This window comes from Amphiura filiformis, chromosome 5 (assembly GCF_039555335.1).
Source record: "Amphiura filiformis chromosome 5, Afil_fr2py, whole genome shotgun sequence".
Taxonomy (NCBI): Eukaryota; Metazoa; Echinodermata; class Ophiuroidea; order Amphilepidida; family Amphiuridae; genus Amphiura; species Amphiura filiformis.
Window position 1 is genome coordinate 59,687,750 of NC_092632.1, and position 27,969 is coordinate 59,715,718.

The 27,969-nt window shown below is 38.0% G+C and overlaps 1 protein-coding gene across 1 annotated transcript; it reads left to right on the top strand.

Annotated features, from left to right (window-relative positions):
* Window positions 1-656: 656 nt before the first annotated feature.
* LOC140153458 (uncharacterized) lies at window positions 657-27,954 on the top strand. Its single transcript, XM_072176215.1, has 12 exons — window positions 657-833; window positions 11,484-11,657; window positions 12,210-12,552; window positions 14,267-14,501; window positions 16,084-16,203; window positions 17,380-17,567; window positions 19,031-19,169; window positions 20,185-20,242; window positions 21,553-21,644; window positions 22,384-22,438; window positions 22,849-22,946; window positions 23,909-27,954. Exons 1-12 carry the CDS (start codon window positions 775-777, stop codon window positions 24,148-24,150), a joined length of 1,803 nt encoding a protein of 600 aa, XP_072032316.1. The 5' UTR covers window positions 657-774; the 3' UTR covers window positions 24,151-27,954.
* Window positions 27,955-27,969: the final 15 nt, after the last annotated feature.

Here is a 27,969-nt window from a genome sequence, read left to right on the forward strand (position 1 = left end):
ACGAATTCAGGCCCTGAATAAGGCAACGTGAAGGATTGTGGGTAATATAAAGACGCCGCAATTCTGGGCCTGGAAGGATTCAGGCTAGAAAGAATCCTCGATATGAGGAGAACATGTCAAAAAGTCAAAAGGGTCATCAGGGGTCAAATAGCATTGCCATCAGTTACTCTCACAGCAACGGGTGAACTAGTAATTATTAAAATAAACGGGTTTGAGTGCATTGAGCCTTTACTTGCAAATTTCATCAATTCATTTCAAGCTGGCAATTGATTCTTTTGTTACAAGGTAAGGTTACTTTAACCAATTTTGTAACTTTCACATTGCGTGCGACATCCAGTAAAGTTTGCCCTGTGTAGAATAACACGAACTTTCGCGGCACTTTTGACTCGCAGGAAATCCATAATTTATCAGTTGAGATCCTGTTAAATTTAGTGTTTCAAGCGCATCGCAATCACATTGAGAGCGGTTCCAGAGAGAAATACAAAGGGTCCAAGGGATGTCGGATGTTTTGATGTTTCTCTCTTGATTTTCAAGGGTTCAAATAAGGTGAACCTGTCGTCTTTTTCAACTGCATCTGCATCAATTTCACGCAGATGGCAGTGTGAGTACTGTAGTCATTGCCCATGTCCATGACTGCACTGTGATTAACTTTAAGTTTAAGCTTACCTGCTGTCTAGCCTGACAGGACATGTAATGTAATGACTTGCTCAATGTAGTTTATACTAGTACTATAAATAGTTTATGACATCGATTGTGCTTGAGTAGTCAATCAGCATGGAGATGTATGCGTTGTTTTCAACACTTGAAAAACCTCTGAAGTTGCAAACAAGAGGGTAAGTAAAAAGCTATGAAACTTCTTCATTAATTAATAACATGATTAAGGCCATGATACTGTGTGATTTGCTCCACAGCAACACCCTTAAAGTCATTTTGTTGTGTATGCATACAGGTGTCACCAAACTATTCTATTTATACTAGGGGGGTCACATCATTCTTTTATCTACAATATAAATGTTTGGCATTAAGTTTTTCAGAAGCATCTTGCAAAAAGATGAAGATAGCAATTTAAATGGTTCAAATTGGATAAAGCGTTTTGAAAGTTACGCCAATTTTAAAGTTCCGAAAAATGGCTGTTTTTCAGCATGATTTTGAGAAAAAACGCATGTTTTCGACAATATGGCATGTTTGAAGACTAAAAAAATCAAAATTATATGCTTCCTATGTCCGATTTTCACTTAAAGTTGCTGTATAACTGAGTCTTTCAACATAGATATGTCAAAAGGTACATCATTTGCTTCAGTTTTTGAAAAAGATTACTCCAAATATGGACTAAAACACCAAAATCAAGGATCGTCGCACTCTCATTTTAACCCCTTGCAGAATAAAATTGCAGATTTACGACAATCTCAGATTAAAAATATGAATTGTGAATGGCTGCATTTACACTAAGCCAACTCTAACCCTTGGGTTGAAACACAAAAACAACAACAAAAGCTTCATGTGCATCAAAATATTGTGAGAAATTGCCTCCAAAGTGGGAAAAATCTAGAAAATCAAGGAAATTGCCGCTCAATGTAAAAAAGTGCTACAGAATGAAACAGCAAGTTACGGACACCCTCGGAATAAAAATATCAACTTTGTACATCCATATTCAAGGTAAAACAACTCTAGGACTTCAAGTTGGACCACTGCAGTAGATAAAAACAACAAGTTGGTCATAATATGTTGATAACTACACTCCAGAAATGGAAAAATATGAAAACTTCACAAGTAAGGTCAACAATTTCTATGGGAAAATACACAGGAAAATGGCCAAAAAACAAATGTTTCAATATATTGCCATTTTTTAACCCAACATCCTAGAAATTTCTTGTTTACGTCAAAAGAAAGATATTTTTGTGGAGATTCAGGAAAAAGGAGTCTCAATTTGATTGCACATGTGGCACACAGTAGGGTAACTCATCATCTACAGTCATCATATCAAAATTTCACCCTTGGACAGCGTTTCCTATGGGAAAATACACACGCTTTCGGGCAAAAAACATCAAATTTTCAAATTTATCGTAGAGAAAAAACAAGTTGTGCCAAAATAAAGATACATTTCTCATGGTTCAGAAAAGTAACTTTAAAATTCACTACATCGTTGGCACCGGTTGAAAAACTCACTTTCTAAAGGCAATTTCTTAATTTCTTCTGCGCATCCAGACACTGGTCTTTGCTGATAAATAATCTGGTGCTTTCACAGAGCCGCCATGTAAAATTCAAAAGGTCAATAGACCTAAAAATATTTTTTTTGTAACTACACATATACTAAATAAATATTTGAAAATGTTTAGGTCTCTATGAAGAAAACAATTTGATATTTTTTTATGCTCAAAACATGCCATTGTTCATTTATGGGTCGTATGCAGACACCTAATGAGCTAATGTGTGACCCCCCTATTTATACCATCACATCATGAGTTGTAATGCATTATAACCATTTATTTTCTGTACCCTACTTGGTATTATTTGATTTAATGAGTTAATACCAAGTGGTTCATGAACTCAGCCAACTTTAACTTCTCACCAAGCTCCAAGGACCATTGTAGGAGTCATTTATAAAACTCCTTGGTTTAGTTACCTTAGTACGCATACTGGTGTGTTGAAATTTTTCATGTATCTTGTTACCCATCACTAGAATATTGCATCATGGAGCTCACTTTAAAGTGTGCTCTTTACTTAGTGATTTTTATGTACTTTGTGAGACGGTGTGAAACGTCGTTTGTACCTGAAAATCAAAATGACACGAGCAAACCAAGCTTCCAAAAAGATGAGATGGAAAGCTATCCCTATCTTGCCATTGCTCGACCCCCTTGGAAATTTCTTAGCGTCGCATATTTAGTCAAGCACAAACCAAATTGCTTTCTCAGAAATGGCCTGCTCCAAAATCAGAGTGAAAGTGACTCCCCCAAACAGCTCATTTTTCTTGTGCTATTCTTAAGCGGCCAAGTTGAGTGGAATCCCGGTCCCCAAAGTGTCACTCAATATCCATGTGGGGTATGTATTAAGGAAGTTAGAGATGAGCATAAAGGATTTTCTGTGACAAATGCTCTATTTGGTACCATACAGAATGCACAGGAATGTCAGAGTACATGTATAATACTTACTGTAAAAACTCAAACCTATCTTGGATCTGCCTTAACTGCGGCTTTCCAAATGTATCCACTGGTATCTTTGATAGCACACTGTTAAGTACCTCAAATTCTTTTGAGCTACTTGAAGACGACATATCAAATGTCGGCAACATCTCTCAAAATGAGATTCCGTTCAATCCAACCCAAACCTCAACTCCCGACAAAAATAAAGAGAACTCAAACAAGAGAGACCATAAAAACAAAAAGAAAACCAAACGTCTAAAAGCCATGATAATAAACTGTGATGGCCTACATTGGGAGAAAAGAAAAAACGCCTTCCATTAGTGATAGACTGTATAAGGGTGTAGTTGCAAACAGCTTAGGGTACCAGCTTATTTGATGCAGCTTGTTGTTCTGAGTAATTTGACACCAATTTCATTGAAATCGGCCAAAAATTGAGACAGTGCCGGCCAAATAACGACACACGAGGGGGGGCAGATTTGTCCCTTATTTTCTAGTTTTAAGGAATTTTATCACATTAAGGATATATGTAATGCATTTTGGTATCTACTTACATAGTTTTAGGTCCAGGAAGGTCATTTATGCACTTTGTGTCAAATGAAATCTTTTAGTGTCCTTAAAATTAACGGTTTTGGGTACAATTAGGCCGTGAGGGCGCTTTACCTTTTAGCGACCCATTTTGCAACTATTTTGGATTTTTAAGTTAATCATACTAGAGATAATCATCAATCATCCATATTCTGAAATTTTCAGCCATTTATCACATTTGGTGTGGCCGTGGCACTAATTTTTAATACAGGGGTAACCTGCCCATAGCAATATACAGGGGTCAACGAACTTTGTATCATAAGTCAATGGAAGCGTCTCTACACATATTCAAATGGGTACCACGCACAAGTGAAATAAGGTTGAGAGTTCAAATTTGGACAAAAGATGTTATTTATCAGTAACTTTGATTTGATAATAAGAAATGATAACATTTTAGTAGGGGGGCTACGTAACAGCTATTAGGCTGAACAGCGCCCTCACATCCTAAATTGGCTCTTAAACGTGCATCAAAACATACGATTTGTGTAAAAATTGCATAAATATATCCAGGGGACCCAAAATTATGTAAATAATCATTAGAATCCAACAAACAGCAAAGAAAATGCCCATAATTGTCAAAATAGTGAAAAATAGGGGGGGGTCCCAAGAAATCCCCCCTTATGCGTCGTTTTTTGGCCGGCACTGTCTCATTTTTCAACCGATTTTTTTTTTAAAGGTGTCAAAATGCTCAGGAGGATTAGCTGCTTCAATTCAGCTGGTACCCTAAGCTTTTTGAAACATCACCCTTTTTTTGGGCTGTACAGCCTATCACTACTTCCATGCCACAGTAAATGAACTCAAACCTGATATAATAATTGGATGCGAATCCAAATTGGACCCCACTATGCCAACATACTCAATATTCCCAGAAACGTACAATATTATGCGTAAAGATAGGAACCAACATGGAGGAGGTGTATTTCTTGCAACCCATGAAAACCTCCTAGCAAATGATCAAATTGACTTTGACACATCATGTGAGATTGCCTGGTCTACATTACAAATTTCAGGTGCTGGCTCTTCCACATTGGTAGTTTTACCGCCCCCCAAATGCGGGGTCTGAGCCATTTGATCTGCTAGAAGACAGTGTAAATAAAGTCCTAAATTCACACAAACAAAAGAAAAACTCAGACAACATAATACTCTGCGGCGATTTCAATCTCCCTGATATGGATTGGAAAAATGTTATAGTCAAAGCTGAGAGTAAACAAAAGAGTCTTCACAATAAAGCCTTGGATATTTTTGGGGACATGGGACTCATTCAGCTTGTGACTGTCGTCACCAGACCAGTGTCCCAAAATACCTTGGACCTTATCTTCACCAATAACCCAAACATCATATCAAATATAAAAACTCATTCTGGGATCTGTGACCATGATATTGTCACTTGTGACATTGATCTGTCACCAAAGTCCAAGCGTAAACCACCTAGAAAAATCTATCACTACCAAAAGGCTGATACAGATTCTCTGAAGAAATCACTTGAGAAAGAAACAGCCGATTTCTTCAAAAACCACCCGGACAGAAATTCTGTTGAGACAAATTGGTGCAACTTCAAGGAAATAGTACACACACATATGGAGAAATTTATCCCACATAAAATGTCCAAAACAAAGCATTCCTACCCATGGATCAATCAATACATCATCAGACAGATGAGAAGAAGAGATAGTCTTTACCACAAGGCTAAAAGAGCTGATCAACCACGCAAGTCAAAAATCTGGAGTGCGTATAAAAAGCAGCGAAACCTTGTTACAAAGCTTCTTAGAGAAAGCCATGAGTCGTATAAGCTCAATGTACTGGGCCCAAGCCTTGACACAAATCCAAAGCGTTTTTGGTCCTATGTTCGCTCTCTAAGAAAAAAATCTCTTGGTATACCACCTCTCACTACTGAAAACAAAACCCACACCACTGATAAGGATACGGTATTGCTGAAGCACTAAATGATCAATTCACATCTGTGTTTACAAAGGAAAATGTAGAACTCATACCTGATAAAGGAGTATCACCATACAATGCTATATCTGACCTTGTTGTTGATTTGGATGGAGTCATAAAGCAATTACAACAACTGAATGGAAATAAAGCAGGAGGACCTGACAATATCCCAGCTAAGTTTCTTCAAATTTACGCTTGTGAGTTGGCTCCAATGCTGCGTTTCATCTTCCAGCAATCATATGATTCTAGCTCTCTGCCTTCTGACTGGAAAAAGGCTTTGGTCAGTGGTGTTTCTAAAAAGGCTCAAAGTCATCTCCGCAAATTATAGACCTATTAGTCTCACCTGCATTACATGTAAAATCATGGAACATATAATACTCTCTCATACAGCAAAACATCTAGCTAAAAATAAGATCATCATTGATGAGCAACATGGATTCCGTGAAAAATTATCTTGTGAGACCCAATTAATTCAAGCAACCCAGGATTGGTCCGAGGTTTTAAATCGTGGTGGTCAAACAGATGTACTACTCTTAGACTTTAGCAAGGCTTTTGATAAAGTCCCTCACCAGCGCTTGTCTACAAAACTCAGTCATTATGGCATACGGGGTAAAACCCTTGGATGGATCCAAGACTTCCTGTCTGGGAGAGAACAGAGCGTAGTTGTCAACGGCACGCAATCCCGATGGAGTCCAGTCCTGTCCGAGTCCCCAGGGCTCGGTCCTAGGACCCACCTTGTTTTTAATATACATAAACGACATTGTGACTGATGTGAAATGTACCCCCTACGTTTATTCGCTGACGATTCAATTTTATACACGGAGGTTAAAAACAGAGCCGACCAAATCAAACTTCAAGATGACCTTCACAGAGTTTTCAAGTGGGCGAAAAATGGCAAATGTCCTTCAACGCCAGCAAATGTCAAAACTCACAATTACCCCAAGACCAAACCTCACACTTGTATACAAAGTCGACAACCATCATATTGAATCCACCGCAAACCACAAATACTTGGGAGTAAACATCAGTAGTAACTTGGACTGGAAACAACACATTCAAAACATCACCTCCAGTGCTCGGAGTACCCTAGCCGTCCTTAGAAGAAATATTTCATCCTGCCCGTCTGATGTCAAATCACGGGCCTACCAAGCCTTAGTTCGTCCAAAACTCGAATACTCTTCAGCTGCTTGGAACCCCCACCAACAAGATCAGGTGAACAGGATTGAAGCTATTCAGAGGCAAGCGGCGAGATTCGTCAGTAACAATATGAAAGAACAGCCAGCGTCACTGATATGCTAAAAATCCTGGAGTGGTAATCCCTCGCCCACACGGAGTCTGCTCAACCAGTGCTCGATGTTCTACAAGATCCATTTTAGCCTGGTGAACATACCATTTCCATCTTGTGTCATACCAGCTACCCGTCAAGGAAGAGCAAACAATATCTTGAGCTACAATAACATCCAATCCCGTGTGAACACGTACAAGTATTCATTGTTTGTTCGGACCATACCCATCTGGAACCGTCTACCACCAACAAGTGGTTCAAGCATCTTCTATAAAGCAGTTTCAGACGCTGGCCCTTCCAGTGCTGAGGAGATGCAACCCACCCCACCCACCAGAAGCTGTAGGCAGCCATGGTTTTTTACTTGCACCAATGTAATTTTTGAGCACCCGAGGCACTTCTGCACAGCACATTCTCCAAGGACAAGCGTCAGCTTACTTATGGAGTATTCGACTCAAGACTCAAGATCTTATAATATGAATTTGGTTTTTTCAAACCTGATTTTTTGGCATATTTGTAATGTTTACAATTACATAAATATGTCACAACTTACACCTAAATGGAATCAGCCAAATTTGTTGTGTTTGTAGGTAAACAGAGTAAAGTTCGACATAAAGTCATTATGACTTTATGTCCGCCCTTATAGAACTGCGTGTTAAACGGCCAAAATAACAAGCAGTGTTTCTTTCACGTTACCTCGTTATTTCAGCTCAAAATGGACAGAAACCATTCCCGATCATTTTTACTAGTATTATTTCAGCATTTTGAGTTAATGTCAAATTTAAAATTTGAAGGAGATCATACATTAAGCCTTTAAATTTGGTTGGATTTCTACTTTTTGCATGATTGTAATTGTAATTGGTAATAGTAATACCTGAAAAACCTGAAGTGCTGTACCGTACCGGTAATTTTAATGCCTAATTTAAGATTTTATAATAAAACTGGAGATCTCCGGTTTTATTCAGAGTCCACCAATCATCAAGTGGTGACTTGATGATTGATCGAGAAATACAAGCAACAAATTTGCTCATGATGGATGCCCTCACAAAGCAAACTTTGCATTAGAGAATTTCGAACTTGTAAGTTGACTAAAGAAAATGTTGTCATGATTGTGTGCGTGTGTATTGAATCAGTGACATATTAAGTGTGTGCATATCGCTATTTGTCTTACAACTCTTGACATATGTGCATATGGCTCAAAATATGCTAAGGTGTCATATTATAGCCATATATTTTGACATCTTTTTAAAAAAATAATAATTATAGAAATGGAATATTTGCTAGTTTAGTGGCAAGTTTAGGTAGTAAAGACATAGCATACACAATTTAAGTAAAATCCTTTCACTCTAAATAATAAAAAAATAAAAAATAGCTGTAAAAATGCCTATTTTTACACTTTTATTTGTAACATGCCAAGAGACGCCTTTTTTCAACAGCTTTTAATTTATTTTTATGGATCCTTATAGAAATTCATGTGACCTGTTTCCCAAAATGGTGCAGTAAACCAATCAAAAAAACAGAAAGAGGCATTATGAATTATAAGTTAACAGATCAAAAAAAGGATTTAAAAGTTTGCCTTGCGTATGTTACTATTGTCTGTCAAACTTTTTCTTTTCATTTCTCCATATTATAATCAATTTGTAAGTGGCTGCCATCTTTTTTGAACATATAACGATTTTAAAATTTTTCTTGAAATGTCTGTCAAATAGTAACATACGCAAGACGGTGCTGTAATTCCTGCTAAACTAGGGTGATACAGCTAATTATGCTACATGACATAGCATTTAGCTCCACCTAGCTTTGTGGCACTATCACTTTGTGAGGAGAAGCTTTTTGATGACACAATCCATTGTTAAGTGTTGTCTGTCAAACATTTGTACGCATAAGTAACATACATAAAATTTGTATGTGTCTGTCAAAAGTAACATAGGGGGGCCTACATAACACGCTTAAAAAATTAAAATCACTTGATGTTCACATTATGATGATAGTTTAGAGTTTATAAAAGTGTTTTAAAACATGTGATTTATAAACTGCATGTGATCTTTATTCAATTTCCCATCTTGAACTACTGTTTTTGCCAAATTATTATTCTGTATGTTACATTTGACAGACATCTGCGTAATGCGTATGTTATGGCTTGACAGACACACATATTTTATTTATAACAATTTATCCTCCTTATTGTAATATTTGGACACATTTTTTTCCACAATCAGTTGCTGTAGGTCCTACACCTAAATAACCACAAAATACCTTATGTAATACTTTATAAATTTTTATTTGATTGCAGAAAATCATCAAAATTGTGTCCGTCAAATATAACGTACGCAAGGGCTAGAAAATTAAATTTGTGAAGTAAATGGTCTATAACTTATCTTTCTTTTAGTGTATTATGAACGATATATGTGCATACTATAATTTAAACCTGGTTGGAGACCAAAAGAAAAGAGCTGGAAAAATAATTGTGTGTTACACTTTTATGACACCTTAGCTTATTTTGAGCCATATATATATCGCTATTTTGTTTTTATTTTCATTATTTATCTCTTTAATATTGTTTATTTTATTATTTACTAGTTTTCAGCGCTCCTGATAGAATTATGAATATTCATTAGCTGTTAGCATGTAATGCAGCTGTCATTTGTAAGACGCACCTATTGACCCCCGGGAAAGGTGCGTCATGGGTGCGTCATGTACCGCCATATTGATGACGCATAGTACCGTCATGGAAGCAAAAGGTCCGTCACAATTTGACCAATATAAAAGGCGTCATGGTCAGTCAATGTGCCATGAGTGCGTCAGAAAAAATAACATGGCTACACAGTCTACACGGTACACATATCTCCAAACTTGCCCAAGTTCCATTATGATTTCTCAAAAATCTTTTCTCTTAATACGGCAAAGATTTGTCATGACACGTTGAAACTACCTTTTGAGAAGCTATATTCTGATTTATATGTTCATAATGTGCTGAAATAATAATTCTACAGCCGATCTACTACACACATTTTCTGTGTCTCGATGGTTTTGTTTACACGGAGCGTCCATGTTAGCCCACGGTAAAAGCTATCGCAGGCAGCTTTTCACTAACATGCATATTTCAAATGGCTTTTTCTATAGCTGCTGCATATTGGATAGGGCTGAGGAGCTGATAGATCGCAGACCCTGATAGATCGATAGATGATTTCTATCCTCGTTCAAAACAATTCCGTCTATGGGTCGCAAAGTTATGATTTTTGAGACCCAAATCTTACTTAAATATTTGTGTAAATATTTATGAACATTGGTTTTTATATTCTGCGATACCTTTACTATTTTTTTGTAATTATATTGATGAACTAATTGTACTCTCATTTTGAGTTACGGAAACATTTTCGATGAATTGATCGGAGAAGAAAATGGTGCCCATATGCGGAAGTGAATGCATCCATGCATCCTTTGTGTAAATGGTACAGTCTTTTGCATACATCATTTCTGAGATCGCTTATGAATGAAAGATGGCCTATTCCATTGTAGAATGGGGCGACAGAGGCGATAGAAATATAAATTGTTGCTCGAAAAGCAATTCGTTTTGTGACAAGAACGAAATTTATGTGCGTCATTGGGCGAGTCATTTCATGAAATGGTGCGTCACAATTTCAATTCATATGTGCGTCAATGCTGTTAAATGGTGAGTCACTTTTAATGACTGAGGGTGCGTCGTGGTACACAAATGTACGACGCACATTGGGACAATGACGCACCATTCCCGGGGGTCAATAGGTGCGTCTTGCAAGTGACAGCTGCATAATGAACCAATCACTGCCCGTTATTGAGTAATGTGAGCATATGGCAATAATGGCATGTCACAGGCTTGATATAGCAAAGTCAGAAAAATGGTCCATTTTTTTTCTTTTTTTAGCAACCTATTTAGCTCAGATTTTGCCGTTTGGGGCAACAAAACAGTCTTATTTTAACAGTTTTATGTCAAATATACTCTATCCTGTGCTCTTATGAAACATGAAAAAGGTTTCTTTTGTTAAAGTTATGAAAATTGATCAATTCCCTGCGACCATTATTATTTTTTTGTGTGTGAAGATTGTCAGGCTTTCCGGTGACATTTTTGCTTTCGTCGTCGTAAATTGCTATGTAATTTCCATCAATTTAGTTACGAAACTTGGTGATCTTTGCAAATTCAACCATAAAGTCATCATTGTTGATTCTTAATCTACTGTAAAATCAAGCGCGTTTGTCAATATTGATGAAAACCAAGCTAAGAATGATGATAGTTTTGACATGGTTTCATTGTTTGCATGTTTTATTTGATGTAGTCGGCCCGGAAAGTCTGCGTCATTCTTTGACGCACAGGTTTTACTGAAACAAATTTCTGTGCGTCAGAAGCTCCAGAAACGCGTCCATGACGTAATGAGTAATGACGTGGGTTAGCGCGACCCTTGCTATGCATTGCGGGAAGCTGAGACAAATGTGTTTTTTTTCTTTGGCCTAGAACTACTATTACTAGACTAGACTAATAAATTTGTTTGTTTCTCTTGCAGGTTGGCACTCAGTGATGGTTATGAGTGTGAGGTCCCTATTCCATTGCCTGATATGGTAGTAGTGTTTACACTTGGGTCATGGCCTGCAGAATTACAAGGACAAATGTTAAGAGTGCAGGTTGGCATTGAGGACTTCAAACCATTTACTATTGGATGCGTCACAGAAGAAAACAGGTAAAGTAAATGTAATACATGGAGCCTGAGAATGTATGATGAACAATGCATTGTACGGTACATGTAATCGGGGCCAGAAAACCCCGGGCAGAAAACCAAGAATTTCAGTCAATTTCATTTTGTTAGGAGTTCTATGTACATGTATGTATCAACTTTGAAAGTACACAATACACATGTATGTATGTGTAGCATCTTATAGAACTAAGAACAGTGAGGGGATCTTAAAGGCCCATTCAGTGATCCCAGCGAATGTGTAAAAAAAAAAATTAAAATTAGAGAATAAAGGTATTGTTTTTAGCCGCTGGAGTGCATCTATCATCTCATATAACATGGGCGAAGTCATTTTAAAAGTAAAACAATGAGTTGCTAAACAACTTAATCTGCAAGAAATCTTTTGTACATAAACATTATGAAGCCAGAGGTTTCCAGTGGTATCAAAATCTCAACTTTTTTTTGTAAAAGTGCTGTGGATCACGAAATGCCCTTTTAAGTTAATATACATATGTATATTTTCAGTAAGTTACATGATCATAATGCTGTACTCTTTCCCAGGTCATTTTGTTGGCAAGGCTCGTGGAGAGATGACTTGTACATCAAGAGTGAGCTGATGCCCGATGTTAGCGACTCCAAAGGACAACTTGTTTTGACTCCAGAACCTTGTAGACCAATCACACCACCAAGCTGCCTCAGTACACCTAGCTACAAATACAAGATGGTAGTAGGAGATGATGATGATGGGAAGCTGACGGAGGAGAGAACAGATGAAGATTGCAAGGCAAATGGAGTGAAGGAAGATGAGGATGACAAGATGGCAGATGTGTTAGGTGGTGATGATGATGATAAGGAGGAAGATGTGAAGGAGACAAATACCGCAATTAGTTTGACTGATGTCAAGGTTAGTAATCAAACAGTGCATTGACTGTATAGAATACCAATTAGTGAGTTTTTAGCGGGTTCGCCGTCGGACAAGTGGGGTTTTCATAGCCAATAAACCTTTAAATTTAGCAGATAGGCGAGGTCTGCTTGTTTTCTGTTGACAAGGGGCAGTCTTCAGTGAACGCCTCTTTTCAGAGCCACCAAACCTTTAAATTTAGCTGATAGGCGAGGTCTGCAGGGGTTCAAATTCGCAATCAATTGCGGGAACCTGTTTAGGTTCTCGCAAAGGGCTTTTCGCATGAACATTGTAGTGCAGGGCAAGCCGATATATTCAAAAATTGCATTCATCTAGTATTCCTATGGTAGTTAATCCTGTTACATCATCATTTCTACGGCTAATAGAACCAAAGGAGACGCTTGGTCGAGTAACATAAACATTGAAAGTGCATGCATGAGCCATGGATTCCCGTTCATGATCGTACAATAAATTGACAGCTTAAATGAAGAAAACTTTGCCTTTTTCCCAACATTTCACAATTATATTTTTGGATAAATGAGATTATTAAATCAATTTCCGTTGCAGAAAGGTAAAATATTACACAACATGCGATCTAAAAATTGGAAGCTTACGAGAACCAATTTTGGTTCTCCTAGTGGTTATCCAGCGAGAACTTTCAGGAGAACCGGTTCTCGGGTTCTCCTCGAATTTGAAACCCTGGTCTGCTTGTTTTCTGTTGACAAGGGGCAGTCTTCAGTGAACGGCTCTTTTCAGAGCCACCAAACCTTTAAAATCAGCAGATAGGCGAGGTCTGCTTGTTTCTGTAGACAAGGGGCAGTCTTCAGTGAACGGCTCTTTTCAGAGCCACCAAAACCTTTATATTAGCAGGTAGGCGAGATCTGCTTGTTCTTTGTTGACAAGGGGCAGTCTTCAGTTCAGGGCAAGGGGCAGTCTACATGTCTCATTCTTAGGTACTTTGTCCTGAAGAAGTCCAAGCTACTCCTGACGAAAGCTTGACAGTTCTAAACTTGTCCGACAGTGAACCCGCTAAAAACCCACTAATTGTTATGAATTCCCGTCGTAAAAGCCTATCCCACAATTTGTATAGAATACATTACTTACATGTAGATAATTTGGTGGGAAGGAAATACTGTGAAATACAGGACAGGGATGTAAAATAGAGAGCTGAACCTAAATGACTTACCGATCTGATCTTTTTTTTTTACAAAAATTGAAGGAAAAAAGAAGTTATAGACCCTAAATTTAAAGTACTTGTTATTCAAGGTTGGAAACCACAGAAATACTGCTACAAAAAAAAAAATATTTTGACTGTATTTTTGTCAAAGCTGGGTAAAGTTGTACATTTTGATTACTTTTGCTTCTATTGAACAGCTAGCAATGGGGTGGGCTGGTCCAGCTGGGAGTGAAATTGGCCAAAGGGGGTAATTACCAGTAATTGGGCTTGGAGAAATATCCTTTTTCATAGAGCAAGTGAACTATAATTAAAACATACAACTTGATCCAGCTTTGAAAAAAACAAACTTTCAGAATAACTCATAAGAGAATTATTTTTAATTTTAATTCAATGATTTCAGTTCATGACCACACACCACCTACTGTATAGCGGCATTAATTTCTTTTTGACATCGGCCTCTCCATTCCCCTATAGATGTGTTCCACCATGGCCTGTTATTCATATAGAACAATGAAACACAAATATTTCAATTTTTTACAGTCAAAACAGTCATGCAAAAAGACAAATACCTCGGAGCCAAAAACTGCCTCAACTAATAGAAAGAAACGCAAAGCGTCAAATGAAGCAACTGAGTCTAAGCCAAAGCGGGGATCTTCTGGGAAGCGCCCAACCAGGACACGGACATGTCAACCCAAAGAAAACAGCGCTAAAGATAATGTGGAAAAGAAACCAATAGTAAAAAGAGATATCATGTCCTTCATGAAAGCAGCACCAAGTAAGTAGATAGTGTAAAAGACAGCATACATTTACATGTACTAAAGGGTTCCAAGTTTTGTAGTTCTCCCTAAGATTTTTAAAAATTAAAAAGTTTTTGATGAAATTAGACAATTGCAAAGTTTATTGGTAGGTAGATTTTGTTTCATACACTGGGTCCAATTGACAATGTCACACATTGTTGCATTCGGTCACTGTTAATGCCAAATTTGAGCTTTCATTATTCATTTAGTGGTTATGCTGACCTCCAGCGTTCAGAAAGTTGTGCGTTTTGTTTTGATTGTTGAGCTATCGATTTGCCGATCTGTTTTGAGATTGGTCAATGTAATGGCCCTTCGGTGTTTAATTTGGCATGCTGAGTTACTGGATCTGACACAAGTTTTAACCGTTTTCTACCATATTATGGACATGTCTTGTAATTATGAATCAAGAACACCAGTCTGCCCATCTTTTTCGACGGGCAATTGTCATTTGAGACAGGCAAAAAAATGGCAATTTTGGACCATTTTACACTTTTTTAGGCCATTTTGGGCGATTTTGATCATTTTTGACGGGCACTGTTGTTCAAAACGACGGGCAACTTCAAAATCCTAGCTAAGTCCCTGAAGAACACAGAATGCAAGAAAGTCAAGAAGCTTTAGAGCGAGTTATTTTTAGTAAGCGGTAAGAAAAGGAGTGTAAATCAGTGATTTTTGGTAACTAACTTCAGCATCAGTACGCATCAGTTTGTGGAGCTCATCGGCATCTACAGTCACAATTGCTCGCTATGTAAGGAAAGATTCATTATGAGAATTTAATGGACCAAAAGCTGCCTCTTTTCATACATAATGAGCCATTGTGATGCACCACAACAACGTCAGGTGTGTAAAACAAAGTAGGCTACCAATATCTTTTGTAATTTGTTAATTTCATGACTTTTTTTGCATTATTCAAAAATATCTGGAGGGGGGGGGGTAACTTGGAACTTGTGAACCCCTTTATACCATGTGTATGATGCCTGAAGTCCCACCAATCTGTTAACCATACCCATCTGGTGCAGGACACTTTATGGGATATATTTAAATAACTTTCAAATTTAAAACAAGATGGCTTTTTCATTTCAAAAATTAATGCTTACTTTCCTGAATAAAACAATGTGGTATTGAAATATTCGATTCTTCTTCAAGTTAAAAATGATTTCATACATCAACAATTATTCCTGAATGCATTTATGTGACACGATCTGGTCCATGGGGTCCAAAGGTGGCAAATTTGAAATTGAGATAAAGGCAAAAATATGGAGTAAAAAACAATAAAATACATAAGAAAATAGACTTCTCGAAACTTCATAACTTTAGAACAGCGTATGCTAGACCTTTGGTGTTTTCAGTATATGATAGCCTAATGTTTGTATAAGGTGGTAGTTATAGTAACTCAATTTTCGAAAATGCCTCCTTTGGTCCCCATGGACCAGATCGCGTCACATATTATGTTTTGAAAACAAGAAAGGCCAATATTTTTATGTTTCTCGAAACACAATTGAATATTGAAAAAAAATGATTGCTATTTTTTTTCTTCAATCCCTCTTTTAAATTTTTTTATAGGACCTAGTCCAAGATGGGGTCATTCTTTGTGTGATATTGGAAACAACCAGGCATTACTTGTAGGTGGGCAAGGAGCTAAACAGATCCTTGCCAAAGATTCAATATGGCTTCTCAAGACTGGTAAGTTTCGTATAGTTACGACAATTATTTCAGTTGATTCTGATTTTGCGTTTGCGAGTTATGCATGATTCTCCATAGGCCACTGTTGTAATTTCGTTCTGGTGTATACCAGAACGAAATTCAAATTTGACGATATTTTTGCTAAATAAATTAATCTGCCAGAAATTTTTGGTACATAAACATTATGTAGCCAGGTTTCCAGTCACGGTATAAAAATCTCAACTTTCTTTGAGAAAAGTGGGGGGATGAGGCTGTGGATCACGAAGTGGCCTTTTAAATGTACATGTACGCCAGCTCAGTTGGTAAAGTCCAGGTTATAGATGCTTCAAGTTGGAGACCCCATTATTTGCTCTCATGAAAAACAATAGTGTTTGTATCCAGAAATTCTCATGAACAATAATTTACTGCAGATTCCCGAAGTTTATGGGGCACAGTGGCTCTGCAGTCGAAAATGTCAACTCATACTCAGTGGTTAGAGCGCTCGCCCGACAAGTGAGAGGTCTTGGGTTCAAGTCCCCGCACAGGCAGGTATGTCCGGAGTTTTTTCTCTGGTATATCTGCCTATGCATGTTATGTTTCCATTTGTAAATTCATGTTTAAATGTGCTAGTGTGCGATGCGTAATTCTTCTTTCCCCTGTGTATCATACTAGGTAGTTGATGGTCATGGGTTAAAATCGCTCCAATGTCAACGTGCAGTGCAATTGGGCAAGGCTTCTCCCCACCCAGGTGTACAACTGGGTACCAGCTTTATTCAATGCCGATAATAACAGACTTGCTGTAGAGGAGTAGTGATCTGGTGGGGCTCTTGGAGTCGAAAAAATAGCATAATATTTGTAAAAATTGTCTAAAATTTCGTCCAATTTCCTTATGTCCATCCAATGTCCCTAGGCCCCCCCACAAATCCACCATTGGGTGCAAGCTAGTCCAGTGGCGTGCACAGCACATTGAAAGTGGGGGGCAGGTTGGTCAGTTCCCCCAAATGGAGTCTGATTTAGGTGTGTAAGGTGCGGTTTTAGCGTTTTCCCCCAAATTTCCCCCGACCAACAAAAGTGGGGGGCACATGCCCTCCTTTGCATCAACGGGATCTGAATCAATGTGCTATAGTTTAATTCATGTATAGAACAACTGTATACAACCTTTTTTTACCTTGTTTAACTTTTTAAAACTTGTTTCAGACACAAGGGAATGGGAAGTGCCTGATATCACTATTGATTCGAATAAACCTCATCACAGGATGGGTCACACCGCAACCTTTGACCCTAAAGTCCAATGTCTGTATGTGTTTGGAGGGTCCAAGAATTTGCGATGGTACAATGACATTCATGTTCTGGATTTGGATACATGGAAGTGGTCATTAATTAAGGTGAGTTGTTGTAGAGGTTAAAATGAAATAGTTGTGTTCATTATGGAACACACCCACCATGTACATGTAGGGAACATGGTGTAAGATATGGTCTCAATACTTGATAATGTTATCCAGGAGTCAGTTCTGTGAAGGTTCCAGCTGGTCTGTGTTGTTGTCCACGAAGCTGCATTTATACCAAGTGTTCAAGATGTTTTTAATTTTTTTTTTTTTATGTCTGAATTATACAAGGCATTAACAACTGCTATCGATATGATAGCACTGATGGGTTGGTGCCAAGATAGTTGTTAACCTCCCGTTTGAAGCTCAGCCGATTCTGGTTAGAGGTAATTGGACCAGGTAGAGCATTCCAAAGGTGAGCTGACGATGGAAGGAATAACCTCTGGTGGCTGACCAGGTTGGATCCTGCGATTTTGACAGCTTGGTCGTGGGATCTGACAGAGCGCCGTAGACGAGGATCAATAATCATACGATCTGGTAACATGTTGAAGGAATTCTGGAGCTTCGACATAGAACATCCGATGAAATAGAGTGATGGGTCCCACTGCTCTTCTATGTCTCGGGTGCTGTATTTGATGGTTCTTTCCACCTGCTTCAGAGATGCCAATGATGCATACTGCTCTCCTCTGTATAGCAACAAGTTTAGACGGAGATGTGCCATGCAGAGCTGGCATATTCCATCTTGGATCGAATCATAGTCTTGTATATCGTTGCTCTAGAAAATGTTTTAACATTTAAGATGTAAAGTACAATTTGACAGGACTGATATGTATCTGCACCAGGGATGCAAATTTTCATGATTAATTCTGATTTCATGATTATTTTACTTTCCCTGTGCAAAAATACAAGAAAATGTAGATCTCCATTATTTCAGGATTTTCTGTTGACACATTTGTGACATGATCAAGAGGAATGAGTCACATGTCGACCCTGGTCGAAAATGAGTTTTACATATTTTTCTAAAGAGGACATTCAGAGCTCTCAGAAACTGAAAACCCTGTCTTGATACGACCTTTCTTTGCGAAGTTACATCAATTGATCAGTCCCTAAAAAACAAAAGAAATTCAATCTTTGCCAATATCTCAAAATCAATATTAGCTACATCCGACTCATTTCCCTTGATCGTGTCACATTTTACATCCTTGTAAGGCCAAAAAAAAAAAAAAAAAAGGTTTGTCTCAAAGCTCACAAGAAATTTAAAAACAAATGCGAAATGCGATTTTTTTTTTTTTTTTTTTCCCCAACTTTTTTATGGTATTTTGAGAAAAAGTCTGATTTTCGCAGATTTTTTTTGGAAAAAACTAAAAAAAACCTTTTTTTGAAATAAAAAAAAATTCCGCATTTGTTTTTTGTCAAATCGTGGGATTTTACAAACGCGCGCGCAAGCTTTGAGACGAACTTTTTTTTTTTTTTTTTTGCCTAATATAAAGTTGATAATCTTTTTCTGATACTTTATTTTTTAGGCCAATGGGAAAGCACCGACAAGAGCTTATCACAGTAGTACTTTATTCCGGAATGAATTGTTTATATTTGGCGGTGTGTTCCCTAATGCTGACCCAGAACCTGATGGTTGCAGTAATCAAGTATTTGTTTACAGTCCAGGTATGTCCGATATTAATTTGTATGTATGTTATTTGTTTGTTTGTTTGAATGGGCGAGTCACAAGATTTAAATTGCTCGAGCCAGGTTTAAGAAGCCAGAATGCATTGGTAAATGGAAAGAAAAGGAGGAAACATAATGTAAAGTAAAGTCATTTTGCCTGGCCTTTGAGGGAAGAAAAAGGATGTCTTTAATTTACGTTTTATTCTTAACTGGCATAGCATTTTAAAACAAGAAATGGACAGTTCAATTGACATTTACGGTAAATCCCATAAGCCTTTGCGAGTACACTTGAGATTTCGTCACTTGACGTCACGCCGACTTGCAATGCACAGTGACGAGGATGTTAAAGGATGTGCGCATAGGCGTGATGTCAAATGGCGACATCTCAGGTGTAGTCGCAAAGGCTTATGGGATTTATCGATAAGGTCAATTCAACATACCGGGTAGTTGCAGATGATCAAATCCACCTCTAGGCTCTTACACAGGCATGGTAATCAAGCACTTTCCCAAAATGTGCCTAATTTTAAGTGCTATCAGGTGTGCATTTCCTCTTTGCTCGAATGCTTATTTTGGGTTATTTTTAAAAACATTTTTTGGAATGTAACAATTTTATTTGAATAAAACTGTATTGCAGCAGTACCAAAATACACTTGAAAGGGTTGGTTTGTATGAGGGTCATTAAAAGGTTCTACTCAACCTGACTTATAGTTCTGTAAATGCTACATATCAGTGGCGTGTCGGGGGGGGGGGGGGCTTTGGGTGCTGAAGCCCCCGCACTTTGTCAAAAACATGTAAAATCAGCCGATTTTGGCGATTTTAGCCATTAAGCCCCCCGCATAAATCTGAAAGCCCATCTGAGCCCCTTGCGGAAAAGATCCTGGACACGCCAGTGCATATTTGCAACCTCTTGAAATCTCAGTCTGCATAGGAGTATAAATACATTGCAGTACTTTTTTTCTCCCAACATTCTCATATTGTACATAGTGTAACATTGTAATACCTCATTTTCTGACAGAAACTGAGAGCTGGTATGAGCCAGTGCTTCTTGGAGAAAGACCGAAACGACGCTCAGGGTAAGATATTGCATTACATTACATTTATTGTCTTCTACAGGCTTTATCAAAATGATTGGTACCCATCAGCTTCCCTTACCGTATAACTACCTTAGGTCATAAAATGTGACCTGCTACCACAAAATCAGCGTAAAGTCGCCACGACTTTATGCTTGTTTTGTTGAGTTGGTAGATATTTGGTCTGACTAAGTTGATGTTCTTTGTTTGCCGCCACCTGTACAAGCCAGTAGTATTGTCCGTCGTGAATGACCCATTCAGGGATGTCAGTTTTCAGGCAATTGCCTGATTTCAGGCCTTTTGCTACTCCAAATTTCCGCACTTTTATTTATTTTGCAGCCCGTTTTGAGGCTTTATAGCCCAAATTTACGCGCTTTTTCAGGCTTTTCCTGCCAAGTCACTTCAGGCCATTTTCATCCCTGCCCATTGTGTCCCCATTCACAAAGGACATACAGTCATAATAAATGGCTTTTAACAGGTGAGTGCAACGCCGTAGCCAGGGCGTTTTGAGTGACTAACACCTTGTGACTTTACGCTGATTTCGTGGTAGTAGGTCACAAATATAAATCCTGAGCATTTCAAAATGGTCCAATGTTGCATAATGAAGAAGCAGGCTTGCCAATAAACACTAAAAACTGATGGGTACCAATCATTTTGATACAGCCTGTATATTGAATGGTCATTTTCAGTGTTTACATCATTTGTTTAAAAGAAATACTTAAGATTAGATGAATTAAATGTGTACAACTTCAACAGATCAGTGCAATTTGAATACTATTTCAGGGTTTATATACAGTAAGGGTGACCACATATGATCATGTTTGCGTTCAGCATTTTATGTCTATAATGAACATGATGGGACATAGGATACAAGTTCAAAATGTTGGGAACTCCTTGCTTAGAATCAAGCAAAACCATATTTCAGCATATAGACGAATCCAACGAGCCAAGTCATGGTCAGGATTTGGTCGGCCATTGACTGGGTCCCCGCAGCACCAAACTGGTGTTGTGACTACCCAATTGGGTGGATTAAAGCCGCTTAAAAAAATTCAATGTTAGATTCTTTTGTGTTGTAAACTGTCATCATTCTTTTGTGTACGTGTAACACGGGTGATAGAATGCAGTTTAAAATACCCTCCAAGGCCGCATCATTTCACATTTTAGGTGAGCTGGAGCCGACGGGGACTCAAATATGGCTGCCATTGAGGTGTAGGAATGTGTGAAATTGGATTAGTCTATATAGAAGATATGGGCTGAAAAAAACCCAATTTTGATGCATGTCATCAGCTGATATTTCTGCTTTCCATCTACAGGCATTCTGCAACACTCTTGGGTGAGAAACTTGTGATATTTGGTGGTTGGGATGCACCTGATTGCTACAATGACCTACACATATTAGATTTATGTAAGTACACTACAATTTGCTCACCATAATCTTCCTCCAAACTCTCTATTTTTTTAGTTTTTAAGTAAAAAAGTAGAGGCAGTCTGCCATCCTTATTCCCGGAAGTTGTAAATCTAAGTGATGTTATGTACAGCCATGAGAGCAACCAAATAAATTTCAATTTTATGACAAAGCACTCCAGTGGCAGCCCCTGGGCCAGTTTCACAAAGACAATTGATTCATATGAATTATAGAACAGGGGATCGCACAGTAAAGAGCCAGAGGGTGACATATCAATTACTCAATAGCAATTCAGCATGATAAATGAGCAAAAGAGGGTGGCATACAGGACTTGTTAACAGGCCGTTTTATAATTAATTCGATCATGCATAACATGAATTTAAAGAAGAGAGTCTGTCAAACTTGCAACAATATCAATCAGGGAGCAAGTCAACTTGTGGACAAATCACAACAGCTAATTGATATTGTTGAAAAGCTGGAGCTGAAATTGCATGCTAAATTTAGCAGTTAAGTTAGCACAGTTGACAGGGCATCAAACTTCAGTGCAACACTGCAAGAGGTCCCGATTTCAAGCCCAGGGGTGGTTGGAAAATATTCCCCTGGACAAGAAACTTTTTTAATTTGACCACAGAATTGACGTTGTATAAGTCGTAATCTACAATTTGTTCTGACTAAATGAAAAGTTGTTTTTTGTCATGGACAATATTGATTATTGTTGTGTTCTTTTATGTCTCTTCAGGTCTCATGGAATTCACCTCACCATCAGTCTCCGGTACACCCCCATCACCAAGAAGGTACATAAGGGTCACATGAACAACAGTAGCGGTGAAAGCATTGAAATTTAGGGGGTCAGGGGACACAAGCATATTTTGTTCCGGTTTTACTGGAACTTTTTTGCGCATGCGAAGTGTGCGAAAGGCAATCTGAATATATTAAATTGTTCATGAAATTATGACTGCCTACACTAAATGCTTGCATTCAATGTTCTTGTTGATATGGTGAAACTATTTTATTTTATATTCTTCTTTATTATGCAATAGAGGCCATCAGCCTTTTGCCATCTTGTGGGTACAAAACGACCATCGCAGCGTGTACCCACAAGATGGCGGCATATGACGTCACGCTGACGGCCTCTATAGGATCCAACAGGATGTAGCCATTGCATGTGTGTAACATTCTCTTTTCCCTTTTTTTCTGTTCACAGTTGGCATGGTTCCATTGAATTACCAGGCAATAGAATATTGATTCATGGAGGCTATGATGGTGACAGTGCTCTGGGAGATTCATTCATCTTCAATCTAGGTAAGTTTAGCCTTGGCTATTTATAAATATTGGACTTACTTAGACTTATTGCTTTCCTCCCTCGGATCCTTGGAGCTAGCAGCCGTTTCACCATGGAAGTCCATATGCCTCTGTTTGTGACCATACTCCTTGCATTGTAGATTGATGTAATCCCAAGTTCTTGGCAGCTGCTTTTTATGTTGTCAAGCCAGCGCTTTGGGGGTCTACCTTTAGGCCTGTGTCCAGGTATTCTACCTTCAAGGGCATGTTTAGGGTATCTGTCCTTTGGCATCCGTACGATGTGTCCAAAGTAGAACAGTTGTTTGGCTTTGATTTTGTCTAGTATTGTGACCTGGCTGCTGGTTGCCTCTCTTATTGATGTGTTCCGTAGCCTATCTCTTCTGGAGACTCCCATTATCCATCTTAAACAAGACATCTCGAACACCAACAATCTCTTCTCGTATAACTATTATGTTACCATTATTGATGATTTTTGATTGATACTAGTTGCATGGCACTGAACCTACCCTATTATTTTATTTTGAATCGTGTTCTTTTAAAGATGTGTTATTTTTCTGTTGTATTTAATTATTGTCCATAGCATCAAAACATTCATTTCTCTGATACGTTTACTAAATGGGCAAATATATGAAATTCATTTTGATTTCACTTGATCATGACACATTTATCATACACATCTACAAATGTTTTGTCTGCAAATGCCACTCTGAGTGGCTTTATTTTCATAAGTTTAAAATAGAACTGGACAAATATTTGATATTCTCATATCTGGACAAAAAAGCGCAGTGATTTATAGTGCGCTATGCACAGGCACAACGACTAGACGTTGATCCACAAGCCTCAGCAGACTTTACAATACCATTTCTCTGTTAAATATTGCATGAGGTGATCATTGCACAAGCAAAAGTTAATCATTTATATCCAAATAAGTCTTAAAATGTTGACTCTCTTTATTTATATAGACACAATGAGTTGGAGCTCAGTAAAACTCCCAAATACTGTATCAGAACGTGCAGGACACTCCCTCCTCAGCCTCACCGGGACACAAATGGCAACATCATCTACAGAAGAGGAAGAGAAAGAGAACACACCCAACAGGAATGTGAAGAGCACTCACAAGCTGATGGCTTTCGCTGGTGGTAATAACGATGGGACATTCTTCAATGATTTGATCAAAGTTAGCCTCAAGTTAGAGGATTTGTAAACTTTGTTTGCCTTATTTTGATGTAAATGCAAGACCTTATGATATTTCCCTGATGACAGGAAATAAACTGGCCTCAAAAAGAAACTTATAATTTTTCACAAGGTCATATCTTAAAATCCTTTCCATAAAATGAACAAAAATTGCACACAGGATTACTTCAATACTCTACTCTAAACACTGGTCAGTAACCAAAGAATTGTCCAACTGACACAACAGCAAAATGCATTGATGTGGAACACCTTACTGGACCACATTCACAGTTCAACAGATTTCTTTTGCTGGGTTCCAATTATTCACCTGTACATGAACTAAAATTACACCCAGGATAACTTCAACACTCTACTCTAAACACATGTCAGTAACCAAGCAGTTGTCCAACTGACACAACAGTAAAATGCATTGACACGGAACAGCTTCCAGGACCACATTCACAGGCGAATAATTGGAATCCAGCAAAAGAAATCTGTTGGGCTGTTAATGTGGTCCAGGAAGGTGTTCCATATCAGTGCATTTTGCTGTTGTGTCAGTTGGACAACTGCTTGGTTACTGACATGTGTTTAGAGTATAGTATTGAAGTAATCCTGTGTGTAATTTTTGTTCATTTTTATAGACGGGATTTTCAGATATGACCTTGTGAATTATAAGTTTCTTTTTGAGGCCAGTTTAGATTCTTATATCAGGTAAGGTTTTGATGTAAATGCAAGACTAAAGTATTGTGATAATTTCCTGTTGACAAGGAAATAGATTCTTATATCAGGGATACATCTGTATGAATAGATGTAAAACTATTGATTTTCGAAGGTCCAATTCACAATGTTACGACATTTTGCAAGGTTTTGAAATCAGGTGGAAGTTAAGATGCATTGTAAATTCAATTTCACAAGGAAGGTTTATGTTTAGTAGGAATCATGCTAAATTAATCAAATATTAAAGGTGGGTGACCTGATTGAGTCTCATCTACCCAACTTAAAGGGGCACGTTGTGATCCACAGCCTCATCCCCTCCAGAAAAAGTGGAAATTTTTACACCATCAGAAACCTAGGACTACATAATGTTTGAGTGCATAACAACTTAGCAGATTCAGTGGTTTGACAAAGATAATCCTCAAATTTTTATTTTTGGGCTGTCAACAGCCGGGAATAACAACACAGTGACTTATGGGGCGCTGTAATTCATGTAAAGTTGTTTAATTATGTGTGACTTGCAAAGTCAATGTCCAAATGAAATTTTGGAATTTAACTTATTTCATAAATATCTGTTAAACCACACCCTAAAAAGAGGGTGCTAAAATCACGAAATACCTCTTTAACCCCATCAAATTACAGATTTTGGTATAAGGTGAAAGCTCATGTTGTTTTCATAACTCGAGTGAAAATTTAGGCCTGAAATATGTTTCTTTTAGACGGTATGAACAAAAATTTGGTAGCGTGGTGATACACTTCTCAGGAAGTCATGTACTGTTCCATTGGCCACTGTGAAACACATTTTTGTTTCTAGCATCCAAAGTTACAAACCCAAGAGTGAGAATGTTTTGGTGATGGGCCTCAATGTGAAGTCGAAAACATCATGTGTAATTGAACCACCCATCTTTAAGTTTATGTTTGATCACCTGTCCAATAAGATGGGGTGAAACCTTGTGTGAAATGGAGCCGAGATTACTATTTAGCATTCCAGTTGAATTGGCATAAAACCCAATATTATTTTGTTTAAGTTGATCAGAAAAGTGCTAATGATTAGCAAGAGTTTATGTATATATTTTGAAATTTTTAGATTGTTTTGCATTTGCTAAACTATACTTTTGTGAAAAGTAGAGTACAGAGTGTATAACTGGAGTGTTTTATCTCTTATGAGCTCATAGAGCAAGTGTAGTTATCTCTGCACAGGGAGACTCAAGTAAACTGCATATTTTGCATGCACGATCAGGTTTATTTGCTTGTTCAAAATCATGTGCAAAATGTAATGGGATTCTTTTCAGGGTTGCATGGAATTAGAGTTAGGCGACTATCACTTTTTTCCTAGTCGACAGCAAATAGTCACGACTATGACTAATAGTCGCGACTATCTGTGGTCAAAATTATACCAAAAAATCGGGTGAAAGATTGGTGCAAATTTACGATGAGAAGTCAACGACACCAATTTAATGATGATTTATGGACTTTATGATTACTTGTTGGTTAGTGTTACTATTGGTAATACAATGACTAACGTTTTAATCACATTTTCACAGTTTATATGTTAAGTATTTGGTTGGTTTTGGTGCAAATATCTGGCACTTTTGACATGATTTTGTAACATAAAAATATAGTTGCATTTGACGACTTTTGGTTTTCAATAGTCTTAGTCGCGACTACCAGTAATAGTCGCGACTAACGACTATTGGCGACTTAGTCGCCCAACTCTACATGGAATTCATAAAGTGTCCCAACATTTTCCTTCTAGAATTCACTTACAGTTCAATAAGCAAGTGATATCTGTATAGGCCAAGTGGCTTCCTTGAGAGAATGATATGTCAGTACTTTGTCAGAGTTATCTTGTGCATACAGATGTACTGCCTTTTATCGCACACATAGAACATTTGAGTCAACATGTGTGATTCAATATTACGCACTGATGTCACACTCTCAAGGAAGCGCACTGATGTCACACTCTTGAGGAAGCCAAATGGTCTGTATGTGTCATTGTTGACACCTTGATCAGTTGGGTTTAGAAATGTGTTTCTTAGTCCAAACCAAAGACATTAGACCCAACAAGTCCAAACTCAGAATTCACCTTTTCTGTAAATCCAGAACACCTTTGTGATTGGACCCATTACGATGTATCAACAATGTGCACTAGACTTATTCCACCAGCCGTCTACACTGCGCATGTACTGTATTATGCTTTGTAGTGACGACTGATTATCTTACAGTTCAAATTGTGGCGGACCCATGCTTGCGACTTTGGTTAATGCGCCATAGCGCAACTGACTAGCGGCGCCCGTGTACCGCGCCGTGTGCACTGCGCCGTTGTGACAAGATCACGCTCTGAAGTTCTAAAAACAACAAACTCGGTCTTGGACACAACTGCGCAGTCTCAGTGAAAGTTTGCAACCTACTTAATATTCATGTGCAACCAGAATCTGGTTGCAAAAGTCCGCCACTTTTTTTCCATGTAGTTTTCTCAGTCATCAATTCAGAAGGTTGACGACTGAGGGCAGCAGTCTAAATGTGCACAGCTTTACTGCACAATTCATTGATGCGCACATTCATTAAACATTGCTTCAGGATTTACCAAAAAAGGTGTTTTGGTTAAACTTGCCCATCGATCCCGTTTTGTTTCACATAAAGTATACCAATTAGGTAGTTTTGAGTGTCCTGAAAACATAGCTTTTTTGATGTTTGTTGCTAATAATTTTGTTCATACATTTTTACACCATAATACTCTCTTTTCACTCAGCATTTCTATTGTACTTTATATCCCAAACTTTTTCCTCTACGACACAAATTTCATCACTCATATGTGAGTGGACACTACGAATGAGCCGTAAACTTGGCAAATTGTATTCTGAGATACAGTGCAAAATGTGCCGCAAGTCGTATTGATAGGTGTCTCAATTAGGCGCGACATGTTTCTCATTTGATAGCGTTTAAACCATTCAATAATCCTATTGCTGAAGAGGATAATAATCTTCTACATATAAAATCATTAAATAGGTCTAGTCGTTGTTTGCTTTGGCTAAATCCTGTTCAAGTGGTGCGTTACAATTGCATTGTATTTTGGCTGGGTATGTATAACCAACAATTAACAATGAGAGAACATTCCTGTACCTCGCGTTGACTC